Source organism: Clytia hemisphaerica, unplaced genomic scaffold (genome assembly GCF_902728285.1).
Source record: "Clytia hemisphaerica strain Z4C2 unplaced genomic scaffold, Clytia hemisphaerica genome assembly, whole genome shotgun sequence".
Lineage (NCBI taxonomy): Eukaryota > Metazoa > Cnidaria > Hydrozoa > Leptothecata > Clytiidae > Clytia > Clytia hemisphaerica.
The window spans coordinates 92,081-101,883 of record NW_027103813.1 but is presented as its reverse complement, the minus strand read 5'-3'; the positions used below and the strand labels follow the sequence as shown (position 1 = coordinate 101,883).

Below are 9,803 nucleotides of genomic sequence, written 5' to 3'. Positions count from 1 at the left end.
CGCTTTTTTTATAAGAATAGTGTACTTTGGCTGAGGGTGAGCATTATTCTGTATGTGTTATTGTTCTAAACAATAGGCCTATTGTTCTAACTCTGAAATCTCAGCCTGATATTCTTATAGAAGTTCTTCTTATAAAAAAGCGTGTGTCTTGTTACAAACTCTCCTAGTGGTCCTGCCCTGCTTCAGCTATTACAATCATTCATCGTTGTTACAACTAGAAAGATATATGTATCACACTATGCTTATACAAAACTGTTACAAGTTTACCGTCTATTTGTGGTTTTTATTATAACGGGACCGGTATTAGAAGCAAATATCAACGGAATTTCGGGATTTTAGACTTTCGGATGCCAAGCACCTAACGGGAGCTGAGACCACGAGTCTAACAAACCTTCTAGTGTCTAAGGTAAAAGAACACAGATAACAAAATAAAATTATTCAAAATGAGCCTCGGGTGGTACTATTTCTAAATAGTATAGCTGAAAGATACTCATGGTCTGTCACAACTTTTATTGGAAATATTTTTCAGCGTAATTAAATCATTTAAGCCTTTAATAATCTTTGAGCCATTTTGGGTCAGATGTAAATGGTAAATTTCGTAAAAAAATGATATTCTTTTAAACAGAGAAAGTATATTCCACCTCCGTGACTTAATTAATTATCTTTATCTTTATAATCTGGCATTCAAGGCACGAAGTCAATTAATGGAATATCAATTGGTTCTACTATTAGGGCCTATTACGAAATTCGTTTTTCTGTCGGATGGACTTTCGATAGTTTAAGGCTTATTTAATAAAAATTGTATATCCTCAAGCCCTTCTGACTATTGCTTAAAGAAATGTACCTAAGGCAAGATTTGATTCAGGCAAACAGAACAGAAATTCGAGCTATGTAAATTTTTTAATTTATCAAATACTTTTTCTGTCGGAAGGATTCGATAAATATTAGTTTTTTTATTTTCGACAGTAAATTTATTCTTCTATCGAATTTGGATGCAAAAACATCATCACGTCAAGTTTTTTAATTTGCTTGATGACTTATCTTTGAAAATAAAAAGGAAAAATTACTTTAAGAAAATATTAATCGAAAAATTTCTATGAAATGTGAAATGGAATAAATCTGTCGGAAGGAAATGTCGGATGGACAAACATTTTCAGAAATTTCAAGATTCTTTACAGTAAGTCGTTTATGGTTCTAGATCATCATAACTATGAGCTTTTTCATATCTTAATTAAAACTATTTTGATGTGAATTGATTGTATTTTTGATAATCGTGATATGAAAATATTTGTCCATCCGACAGATTAACCTCGAAAAAGTTGTGCACACATTTCACCATACTCAACCCTCTTCATAAAAACTAGTCAGACTTTTTGTTGTTATAACAAAAATTAATACTTTTAGGATGCTTTAAAGATATTTCTTTAATCAAAGGTGTTCCATGGAGTTCGAAAAATGCATGAAGAGATTTGGGGAAGTCCATCCGACAGATTAATAAATAGTTATTTTTCTAGGCTTTAAGCCATCATAAATGAAGTCATAATAAATTAAACTTTCAAAAACATGATTCATGGAACCACTGAATACAGGAGGGACATTTGAGCCAGTCTTCACTCTCCTCTTCGTAGCTGTAAAGACCTAAACACTTGGCACATGTATTCTTCAATAATGCCAACGACTCAAACTCCCTTTCCTCATGATGACATTTCAAATTTTTGTCTTGTTGCTTCGACTTTTCGTAAATTTGTTCTGTATATGGGAGATGATCATTGGATAAAAAATAAAAACTGATCTTACAAGCTCCATTTTGTAGGATTTTCCTGTGCCACTTGTGAATTTTGAGCGTGTCAGGGATTTTCGGTGCGGCTTCAATATTTTCTGGCTCTTTGATTAGCATTTCTTCTGTTTGGAAAAGTGATGTTATCGAAGGAACAAATTTACTGGCTGCTTCTTGGAATTCCTTTGCAGAATTTACAATCACCTTATTTGTTTTGACTTTACGGTACACGACGTTTTTAATGGTACCTCCGATTCCGTCCATTGGCCCTTTCCCGTGATGTGCTTCATTGAAATGCCATTCTAAATCTAAATCCGGCCTATATTCAGAAAGGATTTTGAAGACAAAGCGGGAACGAAATTGTGCCCCCATGCCATCACTCCATGCAATCACCTTTGTAAGAGCTATCGATTTCTCAATTTCCTCAATAACCATCTTGACGCACGACATCGAGGCGACTCTTGAATGGTCGCTGCTTTCACTAACGATTGTCAATGATCGTTTCACCAAAGGATCGTCTGAATTATCTGCCTTGTAATACGCGCATGCAGTAAAAATGCTAAAAGACGACTGTCCAAAATAGGCACTCTGGATTTCATCTTGTTGCTTATTACGATAACTCTCACTGTAATCAACGTGGATGATGGCCGTTCCAGGTTCTATATTCTCCTTCATGGCCACGTATGCAGCATGCTAAAAATAATATTTTAATATTTGATACAACATCTTAAGTAATTTTTGCGAGCAAGCCTTTGACAGTATTGTCTTTACTACTTCACTGGGAACAGGTTCTGACCTGTTAATGAAAATCTCTTGCTTTTAGCCTTTAATTACAAAGAATACGTATATTTAACTAATGATTGTTTTGGTACTATTGAGATTAATTGATTTAAACAAGCACTTGACACAAGATGTATATCGAATGCATAAAATGACTATAGTAACATAATAGAATTACCTGTTCTCGCTTGCGATGAATGTGTTTCTTTAGAGTAGCTAGAGACGTTTCCCAGTCTTTAAACAGCTCATCACGAGTCTCCTTTGTCACAGTTGTTTTCTTTATTTTATGGTTTTCTCTGACCCACGCTTTGTATACGAATGTTGGTTTGGAACCACCTTTCTTAGATGTAGCTTCTTCATTTTCACTTTCTTCGCTGTCGTCATTTTCTTCGCTGTCGTCACTTTCTTCGCTTTCATCGCTTTTCTCGTTTTCATTCCAACCATTCAGGATTTTGATTCCGTTGCATTCTCCGCATGTACTGTTAATACAGGTCATGTCAGACGCATCACAACAGTACTTTTCCATAATGCTGTGGGGATCGGTTGGATGACCTTTTTTGATACGTAGCAAAGCTTTAGCAATGAGGCAGGTATTCTCACATACCTCACAAAGGCAGGAGGTATCTGGAATATCACCTTGAAAGATAATTTGTTTTTTCGTTTTTATGTACTTATACATCTGTCTGAAGGCATAGAGGTATAAAGAAAAACAGGAGTTGAAGTCTTTTGATTTCCTTTATAAAATGTATCAAAAGAAATTCTAAGCTCGCCCGATGAAATAAGACAATTTAGTAGAACTCAAGTTTGTTCTGAACATTCTAATTATCAGTATTGAAGATTCTAGCATCTTAATATACGAAAATTTGGATAAAACTTTGTCCATGAAACAAGTTTATGTTCCATTTTGTTATCCGTTCAATTTTGTTTTGAAAAGATATTTTCTCAAGCCAGAAAATGAAAATTTCTTTATAAGCACATACGATTTCAGACTCAATTTGTAGATATAAAGTCGCTGGAGAATTTTGGAGGAAAGTATCAAGCAATAGAGTTCAATTTAAAGAAGACATTGATTAAAAAATCTTATCATTTGATGAAGGATTGCCAAGTTTACAGGCCTTTTTTTAGTCAAAATATTTTCTTACACTAATGTCAGAAACAATGAATCTCGTCTCATCTAATTTCTAAAGCTTAAATGAGCCAATAAGATTTCACCTATGAATAAAAGAGCTCATTAAAAATGCACGTAATATGAGATTATGAGCATGCATACATCGTAATTTTTTTAATCGTAGGGCGAGCTTGGTTACAATAGCATACTTCTCCTGTTCCTTTATACCTCCATGCTGAAGGTGAACTTCAGTTGGTTTTTTTCATCGTTTAAAATCTCCAAGACCTCTCTCAATGTCCAAAGTAGATACCGTTTTTGAGCAAACAATTTCTCACCGTTTACTTTGCCAAGATAGACGTGGTCTTTCCGACCAGGGTTGGTGTACGTTATATCCGGTCTTTCAAAAAAATCGTCAAGGTACTTAAGTTGTTCGTCACTAAGGACCTTTTCTTTCCGTCCCCTTTTCTTGCAGAACTGGATGCGCATGTATTTGCTCGCGAGACCTCTGATGACTTCTGATTTTTTGCGAGGGCTTTTCGGTAAAAGCCTCTCGACTTTTTTGACACTTCTTTGCAGTGATTGCTTGGTACGAAAAGCAGGAGGAGTGCTAGAAGATGAGGAAGCTTCATCATTCTGCTGCTGTGCTTCCTCTTGTTCACGCGCTTGTTCATCACGTTTTTTCTTCTCCCAATATTCTTTTTTCCTGTGTCTGTCCTTTGCCAGATGTTCCTTGTACTTTCCAGGCTCTATGTACTTCATGTGACGCAATTTAAGTTTTTTTCGTTCGTTGTCTCCTTTCTTATATTTTTCTGCATTCTTTTCGCGATAGCGCTTCAAATACTCCTTATTCATTTCGGATTTGGATTTGCTTGACTTTGGTCGACCCATATTGACACTCTATTTTACCACAAGTTTGTACGAGTTTACAAAATAACGTTTGAAGGATTATGAATCAAAAAAGTTGAACTTAGTTTTTTAAACACGTAGAAAACATTCGAAAGTAAAAAAAAAACATTCGATTTAAAATTCGAATGTTTTGCATTTACCTTAATGTAGTTGATTTTATACCATCTCGTCAGACAAAAACCCAAGTTATGTAACAACTAGCAATTGTTATAACAAAGGATTTTTATCACTTTTGAAAGGATTACTAACAATGGTGCTATTCTTTTTTCGGTTTCTAGGGATTTTTCTATAGAGAACAATTCCCAAATTGATACATTTAATGTCGCGCTGCGATGTACAGTGAAGGAACACCAATTAAGTCTCTTTTTTGTTCCTTATGGAACAATATAAGAAACTCTACTCTTGAGAATTCCATTTTATTCCCTTTTGTTCTCTTTGCAGAGAATAAATTGTTTTGTTTGAATAGAACAAATCGGGTCACAACAATGACCCTATTTTGTTCTTTTCTTGTGGACTCAAAGATGTTCCATTATATGAAAGAACAATTTTAATAAACTGCAGGGAATTATTTGTTCTTTGATATAATGGAACAAATTTAATATACCGCGGGGAATTATTTATTCCTTCATTTAACGGAACAATTTCGATATACTGCGGGAAATTATTTGTTCCTTTATATGAAGGAACAATTTAAATATACCGCGTAGAATAATTTGTTACATTCATTGGAAGAATATTCTATTCCCTTTTGATATGGGAACAATATAGATGCTCATTTAATTATTCAAACAAACGAAAAAAATCTTATCACTAAGAACAGTAAAATCAGTTTTCAAGGGAACAATTAATCTTTGATATAATAGTGCTGATTATTGTTCACTTTCTCATAATTGATAAGAAAAATATCTGTACCTGTCAAATGGCCAAAGAAGGTCATCACATTTATGATATATTATAATATGGTAGTATAGTATAGATACCTTATTAACCATATTATGATATATTCATGATAATATGATAGATATAAATATAATATTATGATTATATTATCATATTATTCAAAACTATCATAAATATTATACTATATTTTTATTTTAATAGGTTATGATAAAACAATCATAATATTTTGACCATATTATTATTATAAGTTTCTGATAACATATAAAACAATGAATACATTATCATCTTATTCAAATCCTATCATAAATATCATATATAATATAAAATAATATGATATGATTGCATGTTATAATAAAATGAGTAAATCATTATAATATTTAAATCATATTATTTGTAGTAAATGATATGATGATATTATAAGACATTAAATATATTATCATTACCTTCAGATCGTAAATATTTTCATATTATATATTTGAGTAAATTTGAACGATGAACATCTCAAAACAGAATAACAAATAAACAATTCCCATGGGAATATTTAGTCAACTGATAATTACATCTCAAGAAAAAGAACATAATATGAACAATACACACGAGCCATGGACAATTGACGATAAGATTTGACTCGTTCATCAAAATACGAAACCCCCTTGCAAGTAACAATCCAATCAACTATCAATTTTCCCTAAGAAAACAAAGAAATATATGACATTTATGACAATAGAACCCCCTGTTGAGGATATGTTTACTGTTTTCAAACAGTATAAATGACACAGTTTAAACACTCACTGATCATAAGGAAGGCCAACATGGCCCGCCGGAGGGTACTCTTCGTCGACTGGCATTCTGTCAATGGATCAGCCAATGGAAAACGAAAGTTATCGTTCAATGAAAATGATAAAGGTAAATTTACATGTCCAGCTAAATTGTGCTTACATTCGGACTTTGAAAGCAAAAGAGGTTTAAGAAAACACATAGATAACAAGCACCCTTGGTATTACTATTTTGATGACCAGCCAGAAATTAAAAGGGAAGAAGTCGAACTTAACCAGCCTATTATCCAAAAGAAAGCCTCTACAAGTTCCAAACCTTACTATTCAATCGATGAAGGGATCGGAAAATCGTTTTATAGGTGGTTGACCACTACCTGCGGTGGAGGTAAAAATGACAGAGAAGCTAAACAAGTCGCTAAACGAGCTTTGAAGTTTTTGATGAGCAGTACTGGGGATAACGAATCTCAAACACCCTTAACTTATGAACTGATTGATTGTTGTTTAGGGTCTACAACAATAATATTGACATTTTTGACTGTTTTAGACGAACAATGGAAACTATCTTCTTCAGGGGCACTTAATTATGTTAAAGCTATTTCTGATTTAATGGATTATAGAAAATCATTTGGAATCAATGATAATAAATTGAGGTGTTTTACAATCACAGAAGTTTATTTGAGGAGAGCAAAGGAAAATCTGAGAAAGAAGAAACGCCTTGACGGCACGAGAAACTTTGACCTAGAAACTCTCATTGGTCGAGACAGCTGGGCCACTTTAGAAGAAATGGAGGGAGTCATTCCTTATCATATCTTCAAATTCAAAGAAATCGTTAACAAGTGCAAAGTACAACAACCATTACCCAATAAACAAGAGCTTACATTCTGTACTCGTTTCATCACAACCTTTTTATTTTTACGTGTGAAGTGCAGTAGACCAATGACATTTCAATACTTGACTCTAACAATGATCGAAAAAGCAAAGCAGGCTGATGGTTTCATTGACCAGAGGGAGTTCAAAACGACAGGTAAATATCTTTTTGATACTCTCATCTTAACTGAAGAAGTATTTACTGTCTTGGACACATACACAGACTTTGTTAGACCTCTTATGAAACCAAGTTGTGACTATCTGTTAGTATCGACAACAGGGAATCAATATCAATCTTTGACAACTGCAATGACTTTAATTGTACATCAAGCCATAGGAAAGTATATCCATCCAACAAGATATCGACAAATAGTTGAAACAGCAAGTGCGGATAGATTATCTCGATCCGAACAGGAGATAATATCAGAGGATCAAAAACATAGCTCTGATGTTGCAAAGGTTCACTACAAAAAGAAACAATCGAGAATAGTCGCCACACAAGGTCGTCAATGCATGGAGAAAATGCTTGGTACTACACGAAAGGATCACCAAGAAGCATGTTCAGGCGTGCTCAGAGATTTAGCTGCCCTGTCAAGAAATACAATTGAATCACGACCAAGTCAAGACGCAGTTGCTAGTTCATCTTCTTCTTCAACCTCAACAAACAATCTGATTCCAATGATAGTAGATTCAGACGATGACGCATTCGAACCAAGTAATATCGAGGCTCAATGCACTGAAGTGAACAACATCATGCAACGTGTACAATCAATGTGTTCGACTTCACCTATCTCAAATCAAAATCTAAACGAGTCAAGAGAAGTACAAATGGAAGTCGTAAGGTCAACTGTATCCTCTACACCAAAACGTCCTCAAAACGCTAAGAGTTACGACAAAAGAAGAATAACTGAAAGTGTAGAGGTGAAAAAGGAAATTGCCATTAAAGAGACAAGAAAATCTAGAAATATCAAATTTTCACAAGAGGAAGATGGGGAGCTTTTAAAAGGGATACAAAAACATGGTGAGAAGAATTGGGCAGCCATTATAAAAGACAAAACATTTGAATTTCACCCCTCAAGGACAAGAGACTCGTTGAGGGTACGAGCAGATTCAGCAAAATTTATAAAGCTTTTGAAAATGTAAATTGACTATGAATTTTAAAGTGTTATTTAAACGGTTAATTAAATATTTGATGGAAATTTGTATAGGCCAGTGTCATTTAAGATAATTATATTGTTCTGCTATGCAATTCTCTACTTGTATAGTAGTAATACATTCCCATTCATTTCAAATTTTGAAATTTTGAATTTATTTCCTCAAAAGGACTACTCTAACTGCAGACCACTGGTAGCAAATAGAAAGTCTGTCGATTTTAGTCTACAATTTACATGATAGCCAAGTAGCCAAATGATTTTTGGAAGAATAAGAAAGTTATTTCTATGAATGACGTAACTGAAAATAGAAAAGGACATAATAAAATTGTAATTTTTTGACATGCGCACTCAATAAGAAGTAAAACTTTGTCATTTTTAATTCTTTTGATCGATAAACTATTTCGAATGTAGACCACTAGTAGAAAATAAATAGCCTGCCAATTTTCCTTTTAACTTGCTTTGATAACCCAGTAGCCAATAGATTTATGGTAGTTCCAGCCATTTTGAATGATATTGTTGACAATTCAATAGGGTATTGGACAGAGATAGGAATTTCCAAATAACGAAATAAAGCTTCACATGACTATTTTTGTCCGATTTTCTATCACATTTTCAGTGACGTCATTAAAAAACATAGTACTACTTTAAATCAACTGGCTATTTGGCTACAAAAGCAATTCCGTTGCCTATTCAAATAAGAAAGATTTTGGGTTTCTAAGTTGTTGCATTCAAGAATAAAAGACAAAGGTTTTTGAGCTTTCAGTAGGATATTTCACTTATATTTCAGTAGTATTTGCACGACATATAGATAACGATATAAAAAAAATTATTCTGAATAAAAATTAAAATCATTCTAAAATTGCCAAGAGCTTTAAATGTTTATTTCTGTTTTGCTTCTTCGTTTTTCTTTACTTCCTTCAATTCCTCTTTTGCTTCTTCCTTTTTCTTTACCTCCTTCAATTCCTCTTTTGCTTCATGTTCTTCCGTGACAAGCCACTGTGGCAAAATTCGCTGGTACCGCACTTTGTATAGCCGTTTCCTCTTTAGGCAAGGCATGCCATCAATTTTGTATACGGTTGTCTCGTATTCTGTTTCGACTCCGCTGGAATCAGCGGAGTCAAGATATATAACATCGTCAATCTTGCGTTTTGGCATGTTCTGTGCTTACTGAACACCAGATTAAAAGAAAGGTGACAGACTAACTGTAAGACACTATTTAAGTAACAACAAAATGAAAATGAGGTAAATTCATCACAACGAGGCAGACTTTTTTAAGTAACGCATGCGCACACATTTGCACTGGACACTTTGTAATTTTTCATTGTTTTTTACAAATATGGCTACTTTGAGAGTAGCCCTTGGGGAGCCCTTTGGTAGCCGTCCCCATTTTAGCTTGAAGTTGCTTGGTAGCCCGTAGCCTATTCAAATATGGTAAAATATCTTTTTTAGATTGACGTCATGTTAAAAATAGGAGAATGAAATAGAGTATCTAAGATCGAGACATGCGCACTTCATGAAAATGTGGACTTTGTTGA

At 33.9% G+C, this 9,803-nt stretch overlaps 2 protein-coding genes across 2 annotated transcripts; one reads left to right on the top strand and one right to left on the bottom strand.

The window, feature by feature from the left end:
- Positions 1-1,555: 1,555 nt before the first annotated feature.
- Positions 1,556-3,213, bottom strand: LOC136806638 (uncharacterized). Its single transcript, XM_067063225.1, has 2 exons — positions 2,736-3,213; positions 1,556-2,470 (listed from the first exon to the last, which is right to left on the bottom strand). Exons 1-2 carry the CDS (start codon positions 3,081-3,083, stop codon positions 1,556-1,558), a joined length of 1,263 nt encoding a protein of 420 aa, XP_066919326.1. The 5' UTR covers positions 3,084-3,213.
- A 3,691-nt stretch (positions 3,214-6,904) lies between these two features.
- Positions 6,905-8,389, top strand: LOC136806634 (uncharacterized). The gene is made up of 2 exons (XM_067063221.1): positions 6,905-7,271; positions 7,446-8,389. Exons 1-2 carry the CDS (start codon positions 7,031-7,033, stop codon positions 8,255-8,257), a joined length of 1,053 nt encoding a protein of 350 aa, XP_066919322.1. The 5' UTR covers positions 6,905-7,030; the 3' UTR covers positions 8,258-8,389.
- Positions 8,390-9,803: the final 1,414 nt, after the last annotated feature.

Bases quoted from the DNA above. Each gene is read 5' to 3' on its own strand.
- LOC136806638 (XM_067063225.1), bottom strand. From the start codon at position 3,083: ATGGAAAAGTACTGTTGTGATGCGTCTGACATGACCTGTATTAACAGT. The intron at 2,471-2,735 runs GTAATTCTATTA...TATTATTTTTAG, and splicing joins TTCATCGCAAGCGAGAACAG to CATGCTGCATACGTGGCCAT.
- LOC136806634 (XM_067063221.1), top strand. From the start codon at position 7,031: ATGGAGGGAGTCATTCCTTATCATATCTTCAAATTCAAAGAAATCGTT. The intron at 7,272-7,445 runs GTAAATATCTTT...TTGTACATCAAG, and splicing joins GAGGGAGTTCAAAACGACAG to CCATAGGAAAGTATATCCAT.